The sequence below is a fragment of the Oncorhynchus kisutch genome, linkage group LG28 (genome assembly GCF_002021735.2).
Source record: "Oncorhynchus kisutch isolate 150728-3 linkage group LG28, Okis_V2, whole genome shotgun sequence".
Lineage (NCBI taxonomy): Eukaryota > Metazoa > Chordata > Actinopteri > Salmoniformes > Salmonidae > Oncorhynchus > Oncorhynchus kisutch.
This window is the reverse complement of record NC_034201.2, coordinates 7,587,585-7,604,501: the sequence shown is the minus strand read 5'-3', so window position 1 is coordinate 7,604,501 and position 16,917 is coordinate 7,587,585. Positions and strand designations below refer to the sequence as shown.

Here is a 16,917-nt window from a genome sequence, read left to right as displayed (position 1 = left end):
GGCCTACTTGACAACCAACACCCATAAGATAATTTAATATACTTGTATTAATTCTCATCCTCTATCTGTGAAAGCATATGATTTCAACGTCCTGACGACCTGAATTTTGACAGCATCACGTCATTCATTTCACTCCAGTTTATAAATTGGCGTATTCTTCCTGTAGGAGGCGCCTTCGTGAAAACCAATGATAAATTCATGATTTTATGGGGAGTTTCACACGGTCCTGGGGTTTGCTGTCGCAGTTGCTGCTATTTCATTTCATATTGACAATCAACATGAAGCATATTTTCTTATTAATTTGCATACGTATGTTCGTTGGTTGTGGCGGTGATGTTATAAGAACAAGGAAAGGTAGGACGGACGGCCTGCAAATCTAAAGTTAAATCGTTACCTGCAACTGATGAAATGCGTATATGATGTAGTTAAAAACAACATTTAACATTCTGAGTTTTACTATATGAATACACAACAACCGCTACTTGCGATGATCTACGCTTGTCTCGTTTTTAATCTTCTGACTTTCATCATTGCAACTTTTTTTTCTATATTTGGCAAGTGTACACAGTGCGTGTATTTCTGTCCTATCTATAAGGTTCGTGTAGTACTCATACAGTAACTTGTTTCAGAACGTTGTTTAACTATCTTTATTCCCGAAGGCGTTCTATTTTGATGAGAAAACATGAGAAAACTCCTGCTTTGCTTCATATGGTAAACGCTTCAGCTGCTCAAATGACTTCTTACCTTCCATCCTTCCCTTTTTTTTGGCACCCAGTGTCTTCAGTTTTCTGTACTTTCAAAGAGAAAACGTACAGTCCAGGAGACAGCTGGCATCCTTATCTGGAACCCTTTGGATTCATGTTTTGTATGCGCTGTTCCTGCACTAAGGTACTTTACCCATATAGTTAGAATACGCCATTAGTCCGTTTAGGCTCATCTGTAGGTTAGCTTAATACAGTATGAAACCACAACACTGTCATATAGACTACTGTATCAAACTGTCTGAATCTGAGTGATATTGGATCGTAGGCTACTACATGCCGAGGATTTAGGCTACACGCCATCTATAATACTGGCAGTTGCTTGAAAGGATTTTGGTGGGTGGGATTTCAAGGTATGCCTGTAAAACATGTACCGTTTCCCTCTCTTAGACAGGCCATGTGAAATGTAACACAATTAAGTGTCCTACTCTGCAGTGTGAGAACCCAGTGACTGACTCTGAGCAGTGCTGCCCTCGCTGTACAGGTAGGATCAGACATTGCCATACAATACAGCAAGAACAACATCCTGCTTTGGCACTCGTGTACATTTTTTTGTGCTTGCCATTATCTCCTCAGATGAGCCTAGGATTCCAGCTGGCCTGAGAGCCCCGGTGAAGTCCTGCAAGTATAATGGAACTATCTACCAACCGGGGGACACCTTTGCCAACCACGACCTCTTCCCATCTCGCCAAACCAGCCAGTGTGTCATGTGTACATGTTCTGTAAGTCACACTCTCTCTCTTCCTGTAGTTTACGGTGTTGATCTTTTACAATGGATGCTTTGACGTTACAGCTCGTTATTCTGAGAATGTAACTGGGAGTTTTTCCTCGTGTGTCTTATCTGACGACTTAGATATGACCTAGCCATAATACTGGAGCTGTTAATGTAGCTACAATGCCCGGTGGTAACCAATGCCACCCTATTCTGCAACGTCTGAAATCCCTTCTGTCTCTCCTTCACCTTTTTTGTCCACTGTTGTTTTTAGAATGGAAATATCTTCTGTGCTCTGAAAACTTGCCAGCCACTGACCTGCTCCTCGCCATTCTCAGTGCCAGATACTTGCTGTCTAGTGTGCAAAGGTGTTAACATTTTATTTCTTGCAACATCAGATTTGCATCATACTTTCTGTTAAAGTAAATATCAACGTAAACAAGTATGTCTCCTGTTAATTTCTCTGTGTTTAGATGGCGACATTAATGGGTACACATCAGTGGAGCATAGAGGCCAACAGCTGAACCGTGGCGTTGTATGTCTTTTTCTGTTAATTCATTAATGACTCTAGTCTTCTAGATTTGTAAAACCGTCATATCAACAAACAAAAAAAACGACAACTAATGTTTCATCTTCATTTGTGAGACATGCAAATCAACTTTGATGAAACCGTGTGCGCAGGGGATTTTGATTTGAGGGGAGGTATCTGTACTGTCCATATGTCCATGTTCATATCTACCTGTGTTACTGTATTTTAGAAGGTGGGGGGGGGGTTCAACTAATTGTCATTGGAACTGCACGTGAATCGGAAATAACCCCGTAATAACTGTCTATTTGTGTCCGTGAATATACAAGAGGCATTCATTGGACCAGTGTGCTGGAGAGCAGCTCCAAGGGCGCTCTGTCCGTTCTACTCCATCCACAGTCAGGGGTACTCCCAGAGGCCTGAGCCTGCCCAAACTCCACTTCAAAGGTGCTGCAGAGACCACCGTGAATTTCCTGCTGCAGAAAAACCACCAGAAGGGTGAGAATTTAATGATAGCCCTACATTGATAATAGACTTATTGATAATTCTCCTATTTTCAATGCCTACAATAGGCGACCGGTTCTCTGGTCATTGAGCAGTCCATGTAATACAGTGTTTCCACACACTTGCCGAATCTTTGGGCCATGTTCCCAAAACTCTCGACACAAAACCACAAACACAAAATGCTAAACTCTACAAATCTCTAGCAAAAGCAAACACTGCATTCAAAACTGTTTTATCTCTTTCCAAAATAGTTTTTTTTGCATCAAAATCATACACACACATGTCATGAATAGATCTGTCTACCAACCAACAACACACGGATGTGCTCAACACAAAACACTACTATGAATATCCCATCAGTAGGTTTATGCCTTTTGCATTTTCAGTGTTACACTGTAGCTGGTTGTAAAAGGTTGTTACAGTAATGTATACCTACTCAAATATACAATATTAAACACACACACATGCAATACCGTAACAAAAACATTGTCATTTATTTCCAACAATTGTGTTTTGTATATAACCCTTTCCATACCCAAAAGGAGAAAACCAGGAAAAAAATTCAGTAAGTACAAAAATAAATAAAGGAAAGTGGCTCATTCTTTCAAAAGACAAAAACACATACAAAATGTAAGGAATAAGACATTAGCCTGCATCCTGCCTCCTATTTGGGTCTGGCCACAGCACCTCATCTACAGTTGTGGCCAAAAGTTTTGAGAATGACACAAATATTAATATTCACAGTCTGCTGCCTCAGTTTGTATGATGGCAATTTGCATATACTCCATAATGTTTTGAAGAGTTATCAGATGAATTGCAATTGATTGCAAAGTCTCTCTTTGCCATGCAAATGAAATGAATCCCCCAAAAACATTTCCACTGCATTTCAGCCCTGCCACAACAGGACCAGCTGACATCATGTCGGTGATTCTCTTGTTAACACAGGTGTGATTGTTTAAAGAGGACGAGGCTGGAGATCACTCTGTCATGCTGATTGAGTTCGAATAACAGACTGAAAGATTCAAAAGGAGGGTGGTGCTTGGAATCATTGTTCTTCCTCTGTCAACCATGGTTACCTGTAAGAAAACACGTGCCGTCATCATTGCTTTGCACAAAAAGGGCTTCACAGGCAAGGATATTGCTGCCAGTAAGATTGCACCTAAATCACCATTTATCGGCTCACCAAGAACTTCAAGGAGAGCAGTTCAATTGTTGTGAAGAAGGCTTCAGGGCACCCAAGAAAGTCCAGCAAGTGCCAGGACCATCTCCTAAAGTTGATTCAGCTGCGGGATCGGGGCACCACCAGTACAGAGCTTTCTCAGGAATGGCAGCAGGCAGGTGTGAGTGCATCTGCACGCACAGTGAGGCAAAGACTTTTGGAGGATGGCCTGTTGTCAAGAAGGGCATCAAAGAAGCCACTTTTCTCCAGGAAAAACATCAGGGACAGACTGGTATTCTGCAAAAGGTACAGGGATTGGACTGCTGAGGACTGGGGTAAAGTCATTTTCTCTGATGAATCCCCTTTCCGATTGTTTGGGGCATCCTGAAAAAAGCTTGTCCACAGATGACAAGGTGAGCGCTACCATCAGTCCTGTGTCATGCCAACAGTAAAGCATCCTGAGACCATTCATGTGTGGGGTTGCTTCTCAGCAAAGGGAGTGGGCTCACTCACAATTTTGCCTAAGAACACAGAAATTAATAAAGAATGGTACCAACGCATCCTCTGAGAGCAACATCTCCCAAACATACAGGAACAGTTTGGTGACAAACAAGGCCTTTTCCAGCATGATGGAGCACCTTGTCATAAGGCAAAAGTGATAACTAAGTGGCTCGGGGAACAAAACATTGATATTTTGGGTCCATGGCCAGGAAACTCCTCAGACCTCAATCCCATTGAGAATTTGTGGTCAATCCTCAAGAGGCAGGTGGACAAACAAAAACCCACAAACTCCAAGCATTGATTATGCAAGAATGGGCTGCCATCAGTCAAGATGTGGCCCAGAAGTTAATTGGCAGCATGCCAGGGCAGATTGCAGAGGTCTTGAAAAACAAGGGTCAACACTGCACATATTGACTCTTTGCATTAACTCTTTGCATTAACTGCCATTGACACTTATGAAATGCTTGTAATTATACTTCAGTATTCCATAGTAACATCTGACAAAAATATCTAAAGACACTGAAGCAGCAAACTTTGTGGAAGTTAATATTTGTGTAATTCTTAACTTTTGGCCACGACTGTACATCACAAGCCATGTTCTCCCTGGATAAACAGCAGTGAAAGAATTTTCTGGAGTGACGGATCCAGCCGCCGAAAGGCCCCGCATCAACTTCACCACATGCATCCTCCATTGCCTGGAGAAGAGGCATGCGTGTGAGGGGATGGCGTTCATACGCCTTCCATCGCCAAAAAAACTCTTCAATTGGATTTAGGAATGGGGAATATGGTGGGAGGTATAGAACAAATTGTGGGTGGTCGATGAACCAGTTGCGGACCAGAGCAGCCCGGTGGAAACTCATGTTGTCCCAAGAGACAACATAACTGGACTGCTCTGGTCCACCCCTCTGCTCGGCTGGAATGAGGATGCCATGTAGTGTGTCCAGGAATGTGATGAGAAGGGCGGTGTTGTAGGGACCAAGGTTGGCATGGTGATGGAGGATGCCTTGCTGGCATCGCACGGCTGCGCAATGTTCCGTCCCCTTCTTTTGGCTAGGCTGAAGCCAGCCTCATCAATGTAAATATAAACATGCAGAATTGAAGCGGCATCCAGCTCCAAGACCCTCTGAAACAGACAACGAGACAATATGTGAGGCACAATACACTGGATTACAGTACTGTAATGTGTCTATACAGTGCTGATATGATAGTAAAATCACAGTATATAGTACTTGCACATATTCATAGAGCTGTTCTTTAAACCTCTGAGTTTTGCTCAAATGGCACCCTGTAGACCCGTTTCATCCAGATTCGGTTGCGTTGTAATACACGGTCCAATTTTGACAAGCCCACCTGGTGAATGTTATTGTATATTGTGTTGTCTGCAATTATGTGGTTCTGGATTTCTCCTAGTCTAATGGTGTTTGCCACCACCATGTTCACAATAGCCGGTCTCCAGTTCTGGTGTGAACAGCCGGTGTCTTCCACCATGGCCTGGACGTCTCTCAGTTCACAAATATGATATGATTGGTTACTGTAAGCTAAAATAATCTATTTTCTTTCAATATGAAATGACATTACTGTAACATTGGCCAACAATCACTGAGTAACAAAGGCCTTACTGATATGTCGGACTGCAGTATACTTCAGTATACATACATAAAGAGCATAGTGTAGATGGTAGGTAACTTACTGGTTCTCATTTCTGAGTGTACGGATGATGTATGCAACCGTGTAGCGGCTCAGATTGGGCTGAACTCTCTGCCCAGCCTCCCTCATACTCAATCCATGGTTGAGGACATGGTCAACCAATGTCACCCTGATCTCATCTGAGACAACTGTCCTTCCTCATCCTCGTCCTCCTCTTACTCTCACTCCTTCACCTCTAGCTCTTGCTTCACCATTGACTTCCATTGTCCTCCAAAACAGGAGAGCTCATCTGTGGCCTTTTTATAGTGCTATAGCTCTGATTTCTAAGTGAGCAATTCAGCAACTAGTGTTTACACCTGTGAGGAGTGGGTGTTGCCAATTGGTGTATAGAGCCTGGCATTGTGATTGGTGTTGCTTTCCAAAGGGACTAAAGAGATTTTCATTTTGAATGTTGTGCCTAATGTTGAGAACTGTGTAGTGTTTTGCAAAAAGTGTAGTATAGAATTGAAAACTGAGTGTACAGCAGGAATTGTGCTTGCAATTTTGCAGACTTGGTTATTAAGGGATTTGGTACATGAGTTTCAGGTTTCTGTGATTTGTAATAATATTTAATACAAGAATATGTTTTTTTTTCATTCTTCTCTCAGCATGCCAATACAGCGGCAAGACCTACTCTCATGGTGATGTGTGGCACCCAGTCCTGGGGAAGGTCCTGGAGTGCATCCTGTGTACCTGTAAGGATGGCATGCAGGACTGCAAACGCCTCACATGTCCCAGCCAGTATCCATGCCAACATCCCATGAAAACCGAGGGGAAGTGCTGCAAGATTTGTCCAGGTAGTAGTGAACAATCCTTTTTTTTCACCATAAGTTTTTGACAAGACAAGTCATCTCTCCTGTTTCTTGCCCCTAGAACTTAAAGCTGAGAGCAACGGGACTGACTGTTACATGAACACGAATCTTGGACACGACCATAACAAACTCTCGGTGTACAAAGTTAAGCCGCCGTCAAAGGATCAGACCGAGGACACCGTTAGGATAATTGCTATTGAAAGTCAAGGCACTGCTGAAGTTGAAGTGCAAGTATGGAAGACTGTAGGAGGTAATAGGAGGGGAGGGGGGGGGAGTATTAGAGGGCACTAGCATGGCAGTGTTAATAACAAAGCTACAGCAGTGGATTACCTTACTATTCGGAATATCACCCGTTTTGTATTTTCACTTTTCCCAGGAGTTTTACAATTAATGGAAACGGGAGAAGTTATGAAGAAAGATCTTCTAGATAATCCAGATAACTACACCTTACTGGCAACATTAGATGAAGGTGAGTTTATGTGATGTTTTCCAGTAATTAAAAGTAGAATAGTCCTCTAGTTACAAATCTTGTAATCCTTTTAGTTTCTTTTAAGTAGAGCTTTTCCTTGCCAATGTGAATAGTTGGACAATACAGTTCAAACCATTTCTAGACATAAGGTCATAGACTAGACATATTGTAGACCAAAGGAAATTTCATTTCATTTCACCAGATTAAAAAACAACTTGTTTTTCTCTTTGTCAGTGACCATCTTGTTTCCTGCTGGGGGGTTGCTTTTTGTCTGCTGTTGGATAACCACATGTCTTTGTTCTTTTTACACAGAGACTTGGAAAAGATTCAATGAGGAAGAAGACAATCAGAAGAGATTTCCCAATCCCAGGACCTGTGAGAATGGGATCAGGGAGGTAGTGAAGTTCTTGTATCCAGACCAGCTGTGCTCATCTTAACTTTCATTCTCTGACTTTGAAGTTACATATTTACTACAGAGGACATCGGTGGAAAATGCACAGCATTCATATCTATTTCATTAAACATGAAGCAAAGCATTGCTTATTGGTTAGAGAATAACAAGCTTTTGTTTCTTTTTAAATGTCATCATAACTCATAACAATGTGATGTCCCATATTCTCAGTAACAACATTGTTGGTAGCATTTTGGTAGTAGAAGACACAAAAATAGGGGCGAAAATGCTTTAAATTCATCAGTTATCTCATTTTTGTTTTATTGCATGCTGGAATACAGTAAATCTGGTATTATCTAAAAATACAGGTGTACATGTATATATTAGAAAAATACTGCCAACTGGCCATAGCATGTTTATATAGAGTAGACTATTTTCACAATCACTTTACTCTTCTGCTAAATACTGCTGTTTGAAACCATATGCCTTTTCTGAATGTACCAAGAAATATTAATCAACATATTTATTGTAAATACAAATGTTAACATATGTAATTTTGGCAGAGCGTATAATATTGGTTTGTTTGATGTGTTTGTTTGTACATTATGTATACATTTGAGTGTGTACTGGAAGGTCCTTGTCTTGCTTTAGCTCATTGGGCTATACACTAGTGAATTCTGCAGAAAATGTGGGTTTGTTATCTATGCATTGGTATTGCCCTGAAAAAATGTGCTCTTTCATGAGAGTGGTTACTTTGGTTTGGGGAAACCACTTTCCATTATGTTCTCTGATATATTTGTCATTATGCTAGGTCAGTTTTCTACAGGCGAATTTTCCATATGATTCTGTGCGATTTCAGTGCTTGATGTACGTCTTTCCCTTTTGCACAGTTGCGAGGCGATCTCGCACGTAACGACGAGGCTAAAAGTTATGATATTGTTGAGCTCTACCTGAGGTTAGAATTCCAGCGCAAGACAGACTGTTGTTTCTCCTTTGACTATCCTCCAGTGAACACAGTCGACCAGGAAGATTTCGGCTTTATAAATTGTGCCTGTAATTTGGCTTTGTTCTCCAGTGTTATAGTTTGTTTTCTCAAGGGTTATAATGCCCTAACGGAGATGAGCACAACAATAGAGCACTGTTCATTTGATTTGATATATATATATAAGTCAGGAGTTGGAAGGAAACCAACATTTTTTCAATAAAGAGAACTGAAGAAGAGATGTCTCCGAGAGGAATTATATTGAAAAATAAGAATAATATTGCTGGAGGCCCCAGTCTTTTGGGAAAAAAAGGTGTAGAGCACAACTGTAACAGGATTGTCAAATAGTTCAACATAATTCGATTATTTGCAGGATGTATAATCTACCAAAACCAAGAAAAATAAACCCTTGGTCTTTAAAAATGGAGGATATTAGTGCTGTTTTTCCTAGCACATCAAATACCTATTATGACAAGTTACTGAGTATGTCATTACTGTTCTACACACATTGAGATAGCTGGCTTATGACCACATTATCTGAAGTCCATGTTTGCCTTTGAGTTGAGTTGCCCTGTCAACAGCTTGTCAACAGGCTTGTTTAGGTCAACAGGCGTAAAAATAATAATAATAATAATTAAAAGGCCCCATTGTCCCTGTGCCATATTCTTTACAGTAGACTAGCCGTACACAGAGTCCTGTCGATATGGGAGCAGTGCACCGACTTGTGACTAATATCCCTCCTCTGTGAATTTCAACAGTCCACTCTCTCCCGCCACAGCCACAATGACTCATTGTGTTGGCCTCACACATTGCGCCAGACAGTGCTGCACATCTCTCACTAAAGGCCTGACAAAATATTTTGAAACAGAAGACCCTCAGTTGTAGACCTTAATAGTTTCACAATGAAGCTGTGATTTATTTCTGATGGCTGTTGGACTTGACAGTTCCTGGCAATATCTTTTTTTGGTGAGGTTCAAGGTGGTCCTCCTCAATGAAGAAGGTAGATGTGTCCTTTTCACCTTCTCCATTATAAACCCTTCTCCGTTATAAACCTTCTCCATTATAAACCCTTCTCCATTATAAATCCTTCTCTGTTATAAATCTTCTCCATTATAAAACCTTCTCCCTTATAAACCTTCTCCATTATAAACCCTTCTCCATTATAAACCTTCTCCCTTATAAACCTTCTCCATTATAAACCCTTCTCCATTATACACCTTCTCCATTATAAAACCTTCTCCCTTATGAACCTTCTCCATTATACACCCTTCTCCATTATAAACCTTCTCCATTATAAAACCTTCTCCCTTATAAACCTTCTCCATTATAAAACTTTCTCCATTATACACCCTTCTCCATTATAAAACCTTCTCCATTATACACCCTTCTCCATTATACACCCTTCTCCATTATAAAACCTTCTCCATTATACACCCTTCTCCATTATAAAACCTTCTCCATTATACACCCTTCTCCATTATACACCCTTCTCCATTATACACCCTTCTCCATTATAAAACCTTCTCCATTATAAAACTTTCTCCATTATACACCCTTCTCCATTATACACCCTTCTCCATTATACACCCTTCTCCATTATACACCCTTCTCCATTATACACCCTTCTCCATTATACACCCTTCTCCATTATACACCCTTCTCCATTATAAAACCTTCTCCATTATACACCCTTCTCCATTATACACCCTTCTCCATTATAAACCCTTCTCCATTGTAAACACAGCTTATTTCTCTTCCAACTTGATATGTTATTAGCATTTGCTATATGCCAGATTGTAATGTTATATTTTGAGAAAGTAACTTAATCCTGGAAAATAACGCAAAGTCCAGCATCTCTCATTGTGGCAGTTAGTGGACAGGGTGGTGGAGCTGACAGTTTTAGCACGTTTTCACCTAAAGATTATATATTATATTGCTGGTGGAAAATCTTGAAACTTTTAGCATTTATGTGGTCTGTTCATTTTTTGAGTGGACGTTTCAAATTCCCTCTAAGTAGCATTTGGCCAATTCAGCTATGCATGATTAGTTTTGGCTCAGGCAATAGTAACAGCTGGGGGCAGTTAGTGGGTATAAATCAGCTAGTGGGGTCAGCTCTCTGTAGGAGCATGTCTAGTCAACCCTGCTGCTGCCCATCGTTAAAGAATATGTCAGACCAGAAAATTCTCCCAGACCCGAAGAAAACCTCACTAGATGTCAAGTAAATGAAAGGTTAGAATCGGAAGTCAGAATAGTTACTGTGCTCACCACAATACCGCTATTACATCTGCATTTTGAAATATTCCCTCTCTGGTGTTTTATTGAAAAGTGTCTCAACATGTGGTGTGGCAACAATACATTATTGTACTCTAGGTAGCTACAGTATATGGGCCTACTGTACGTGCCCACGTCTTACTATCCTAAATGTAGCCATTTCCTGTGGATAACGGTGCTACAGCAAGCTGTTAGTTGCAATCGATGGAGGCGGGTGAGGTGAGCAAACAAAAATAAATATCAGTAATATCTGCCCCTAGGCTGCTCCATCAGATGGTGCCTCAAAGATACCGTGTTTGTGAGGAACTGAAGCAGGCAGTCTTTTGATTCAAAGCGAGCCAACTTGTGCTCAGTTAATTCATTCTGATAGGTGTGTTTGCTTTCATAGCTGGTTAAGGTGTTCAAGAGAACCCTTGAGTTTATTCTTTATCAAAATACTTCCGAAATCTATTGAGGGCACTGTTTTTTACACCCTTCCCCTCTCCTTAATTAAGTTGGCCCCGATCACTTCAGCTGATGATCAGGGCCGTGCCAAGAAAATATGGACAACACTGGGATTCATGTCATAAACACTTCCGTCATTACAGCCTCTTTCCTGAACCCCACTGTTAGAGGTTCACGTTTTTCAAACACATGCTTGTAATGGACGCATGACTGACAGACCAAGGCCACACTTCAGAAGAACGACTGTTGTTCAAGGGTTTAGGAACAATGGAGCACAAGTTTACAGTTATGGAGGCATCTATTTAAAACATGGTCAGACCACTCAATCACTCTCCCCATGATTACATACTTAAGTGTACTACAGTTTCCAAGTACTGTATACTTGTGCATCAAAAAGACTATGATGAATGGGGGCAATCTTGAATTAACTCATTTGGCACATTGATTAATGAGTGTTAGTGAGGCAATTAGCTGCCTGGCCTCAGAGCAAAATGTATTGTTTCAGCCTCCCCACACAGTAGTATTCTCCAACAACTCTTAGGTCTCAATGTAAGAGCCCCCCCCCCCCCCCCCCCAAACAGTTGTATCCAATCATCTCTCAGGCTTGATTGCAACGATTATGCCAGATGTGGAGATACTGGTGCACACAGATACACTGAAATGGACCTGAGGATATAAATTCCGGAAGATCCTCCGAATCCTCAATGCCTTCATCGACAATGTGTCTTTTGGATAGAGAGTAGAGAGGTTCTCTCTTGCCAGATTCTATTAAATCGCCAAGTCCTAAGAGCACGCATTGAAAAAAAACCTGGTTTCAATTAATTATTTACTGTTGAAGAGTTTTTCTAAAGAGAAAGAATGGGATCATGAAAGTAAATGACCGGTGAATGTTTATTTGCATTAAACGTTGTTAGTTGACTTTGACTTGAACAAGAACTTAAAATAGAAATAAAAACAACAAAAGATGTTTTCTCAAGTGCTTGGTTGTAAGCAATTCACAGCTTCATGTTTCTCTAAGATCTGGAATCAGAGAGAGAAATCTGTTAAGTAAATAATTTGTTCCTGGCAATACGTGCCTTTGCAATTGAATCACTAGTATCAAGAAGTTGAGCAGTGACTATGCTAGTAGTCAAATGTGTGCTGTATTTGTATAGTGTAGTATGTCCTCATAATGTAGACATGCTTGTATATTACAGCATGCTTTACCTTGGGATAACTTCATACTTATGGTTTTCTGCCAGGCCTTAAAATAAACATAAATATAATATGGAACAGTCTTTTATACACAAAAACAAACAGGAGGGAAATTATCCGTCTAATAACCTCCAGATGTCCTCTGTAAATCATAGGATTTCATGTATTTAAACACACAGGACCGCAACATACAGGTAGCTGCCAAAATAAAGGAAACACCAACATACAGTGTCTAAATAGGGCGTTGGGCGACCACGAGCCAGAACAGCTTCAATGCACCTTGGTATAGATTCTACAAGTGTCTGAAACTCTATTGGATGCCACTCTTCCACTAGAAATGCCATAATCTGGTGTTTTTTGTTGATAGAGGTGGAAAACGCTGTCTCAGGTGCTGCTCCAGAATCTCCCATAAATGTTCAATTGACTTGAGATCTGGTGACTGAGACGGCCATGGCATATGGTTTACATTGTTTTCATGCTCATCAAACCATTCAGTGACCACTTGTGCCCTGTGGATGGGGCCATTGTCATTCTATGAGGTATAGCCATGATAGCCAAAATAATGGCCCGCCCAGCATTTTTATACAGGACCCTAAGCATGATGGGGTGTTCATTGCTTAATTAACTCAGGAACCACACCTGTGTGGAAGCACCTGCTTTCAATATACTTTGTATCCCTCATTTACTCAAGTGTTTTCATTATTTTGGCAATCACCTGTATTTTTTCTTTGTATGCATGGCATCTATCATAGATGTATTTCTACAGGCAAGTGATTTTTAATCATCTTGCCCCTGTAAGAATGAAGTCCACACTTTTAACACTTTTTTTACTCCAACATTTGCAGGTAAATTACCATGACATCTTTTCTTCGGATTTCGTCATGCATTTCTGCTTGTTAGAGTATGAATCGGTATGTTCGGTTTTTGTATGTGAGCATTGACAGAGATACTTGTAATGAAGACTGGAGAACAACAGACAACATCATATTTAATTTATTCAGAGACAAGCACGAAATCAAGTGCCCAAAGCCTGTTTGAATATAATAATGTGGAATCACTTGATATATTTTTTTACATTTTAAATGCCTATTGATTTATTCCACCTGGGCTTAAAAGTGCATTCCACATCTGCCTAGCTGGAGTATAATTGAAATCGTACGGTGGGCAAGACCATGAAATCAAGGAGAGGGAAAGAGCAAGGGATGGACAGAGAAACCAAATTGTGGAAAGAACTGAATAGTTTGGGGTTTGAAATGACATGGATCAATTTGGGTGCACATTCAGTAGGGGAGACTGGGGATGGTTGTAACACTTTTCACCTTTTCATCAGTTTCTCAGAGATTGTTTGTGGTAGTGTGTTCACAACTTGATACAAACAACCTACACCTGTCCTTTATCAAATCCTATCAAATCACATTTTATTGGTCACATACACATGGTTGCAGATGCTAATGCAAGTGTAGCGAAATGCTTGTGCTTCTAGTTCCGACAGTGCAGTATGTGTGTGTGTGTGTGTGTGTGTGTGTGTGTGTGTGTGTGTGTGTGTGTGTGTGTGTGTGTGTGTGTGTGTGTGTGTGTGTGTGTGTGTGTGTGTGTGTGTGTGTGTGTGTGTGTGTGTGTGACTGTGACTGTGACTGAATGTTGGACATGTTCACTTAATCAGAGTAACAGTTGTGACAGTGGTACAGGCTTGGTGGGACCATAATTTTCATTCCCAGCACTGCAACCAGACCTCATTAGACGTGGAATTGTTAAAGTACTCCATGCACACAATGCAGAAGTTTTCCTCGTTGGAGAAATCTGAATCTTCTGGTTCAATTTGTTTTGTTTTTGTTGTTCAGTGTGGTTTGTTTTGGCTTGCTTCTTTCCAGCTATTTTTCTAGGCAGGGAACAATTTGCCTTTTGAGTGCTTGAATGGGTGTACATCAACTGGGTTGAAATCAGAAGAGTAATCAGGTGTTTCCAGATGGCCTGAAAGGCAGTTGGAGAGGTGGCCTGGAAGGCAGTTGGAGAGGTGGCCTGGAAGGCAGTTGGAGAGGTGGCCTGGAAGGCAGTTGGAGAGGTGGCCTGGAAGGCAGTTGGAGAGGTGGCCTGGAAGGCAGTTGGAGAGGTGGCCTGGAAGGCAGTTGGAGAGGTGGCCTGGAAGGCAGTTGGAGAGATGGCCTGGAAGGCAGTTGGAGAGGTGGCCTGGAAGGCAGTTGGAGAGGTGGCCTGGAAGGCAGTTGGAGAGGTGGCCTGGAAGGCAGTTGGAGAGTTGGCCTGGTAGGCAGTTGGAGAGGTGGCCTGGAAGGCAGCTTGAGAGGTGGCCTGGAAAGCAGTTGGAGAGGTGGCCTGGGAGGCACTTGGAGAGGTGGCCTGGGAGGCATCCGGAGAGGTGGCCTGGATAGCATTGGGCACAGTTGGCATAAATCAGCTGCCCTCGAGATACACTGACAACTTCTGCTCCTGCTCATCAATGAAGACCCCGTTTCCACTACGGTAGCCTACAAGCTCTCTCGGCACCCCTTCTGCTCCTGCTCATCAATGAAGACACCGTTTCCACTACGGTAGCCTACAAGCTCTCTCGGCACCCCTTCTGCAGTAGCTTCTTTCTCTCTTTGCAGAATCTGCACAGCATCACATGATATATGCCATACAATTTTGCAACCGATCTGATTGATTTCCCCTGCTCTGTTGCATCATTTGACAGTCTTTTCAAAGTGTGGAGAGGTACTCCCCTGTCTGTCTTTCTTTTCCATGATCTAGGCATGCTGAAAGTAAAAGAAAACATGTACCGAAACATACAGCTTTTAGCCGGGGTTAGTTGTAACATTTTCTCACAAGTTGTTTCAACTTTAGCATTGCTAACTTTCATCAAATATCTCTACACAGACTGGTTATAAACCTGATATAAGTTTGCTGAACTACAAAGTACTCTATGCCATCACAAAAACAAATTTGGCCAAAATAATGACTTCCTTACCTCAAAATGTCTGTCAATAGAATTTGCAGAGTTTATCAGAGGGACTTGCTTTTTCACGAGGGTTCAGGACTGAACTGAGCATGTGCACAGTGAATCATATGATTATACCTCGCTCCTGATTGGAGGAATTGTCCCGTGTTACAACCATCCCCGGTCTCCCCTAACACATTCAAGTGGCGTGGTAACACAAGACCACAATTGGTGGTGTACTTTGTAATTGACTGTATGTTACACAGTAGAGAGATCTTTAACATAAGTATTCACCTCCCTTGGATATCTTCACATTTTATTGTGTTACAACGTGGGATTAAAATGAATTGAATTGTAATTTTTTGTCAACGATTTACTCAAAATATTCTGTAATGTCAAAGTGGAAGAAAAATGACATTTTCTTTGTAAAGATTACTGAAAAATAAGTATTCACCCCCCTCAATATATGTTAGAAACACCTTTTTACAGCCGTAGCCATAGATTTTTTAAAAACTAACTTGGCCACTCAGGAACATTCACTGTCTTTCTGGTAAACAACTAGGATTTTACGATTTTGCTTGTGCTTGTGCTTAGCTCCAACATGTTGTGTTTTGGATTGTTTTGTGTTTTGGAATGTTTTGTTGTTGCAGTATTACTTTAGTGCCTTGTTGCATACAAGATGCATGCTTTGGAATATTTGTATTCTGTATATTTGTATTATTCTTTTCACTCTGTCATCTGGGTCATTATTGTGGAGTCACCACGATGTTGTTGATCCATTCTCAATTTTCTCCCATCACAGCCATTTAACTCTGTAGCTGTTTTAAAATCACCAATGGCCTCAATGGTGATGGTATCCCTGAGTAGTTTCCTTCCTCTCCTGCAGCTCAGTTCAGAAGGACTACTGTATATTTGATGGGTCTAGGTGGTTTAATACATCCACAGCATAATTATTAACTTGACCGTGCTTAAAGAGATGTTCAATGTCTGATTTGTTATTGTTACCCATCTAGCAGTCACTACCCCTCTTTATGAGGCTTCAAAAAGCTCACATCTTTGTAGTTTATTCTGTGCTTGAAATTCTATACTTGACTGAGGGACCATACAGATGTTGTATGTATGAGTGACAGAGGAACGGGTAGTTATTCAAAAATGATGTCAACCCATATTATTTCACATGGTAACTTATGTGATTTGTTAAACCAACTTTTACCCTTGAACTAATTTATGCTTGCCTAAACAAAGGGGGTTGAATACTTATAAACCACTATATTTTGAATTTTCTTTTCACTTCGACATTGAGTATTTTGTTTCGATCATTGACAAAAAAATATATGTTAAATCTATTTCAAACCCACTTTGTAACGCAACAAAATGTGAACAATTCTGAAGTAAAGGCAATTATTGAGAAAAGTTATGTCCCTCCTTTTCACTAACACACAGCTGACACTGTCTCTTAATTTCTTTCTTTCCTTGAATTAAGTTTTAAGGAATACTTTCTTTAAAAAAAACGTAAACCACCAGCAGGCCAGATTGGACCCACACGCGGGTTGTATGCTTGACACCCCTGTTC

The 16,917-nt window shown here is 41.0% G+C and overlaps 1 protein-coding gene across 3 annotated transcripts; it reads left to right on the top strand.

Moving 5' to 3' along the window:
* The first annotated feature begins 158 nt into the window (after window positions 1–158).
* LOC109872470 (chordin-like protein 2) lies at window positions 159–8,930 on the top strand. 3 transcript variants are annotated; one of them, XM_020463706.2, is made up of 11 exons: window positions 159–354; window positions 776–888; window positions 1,152–1,245; window positions 1,338–1,483; window positions 1,748–1,841; window positions 1,947–2,008; window positions 2,329–2,497; window positions 6,458–6,646; window positions 6,723–6,911; window positions 7,038–7,130; window positions 7,443–8,930. In XM_020463706.2, the coding sequence occupies exons 1-11, from the start codon at window positions 207–209 to the stop codon at window positions 7,565–7,567; spliced, it is 1,422 nt and encodes a 473-aa protein (XP_020319295.1). In that variant the 5' UTR covers window positions 159–206; the 3' UTR covers window positions 7,568–8,930. The 3 variants fall into 3 exon arrangements, with proteins under 3 accessions (XP_020319295.1, XP_020319294.1, XP_020319296.1); XM_020463705.2 differs by having other exon boundaries at window positions 175–354; window positions 6,458–6,649; XM_020463707.2 differs by lacking the exon at window positions 159–354 and adding an exon at window positions 393–595 and having other exon boundaries at window positions 6,458–6,649.
* Window positions 8,931–16,917: the final 7,987 nt, after the last annotated feature.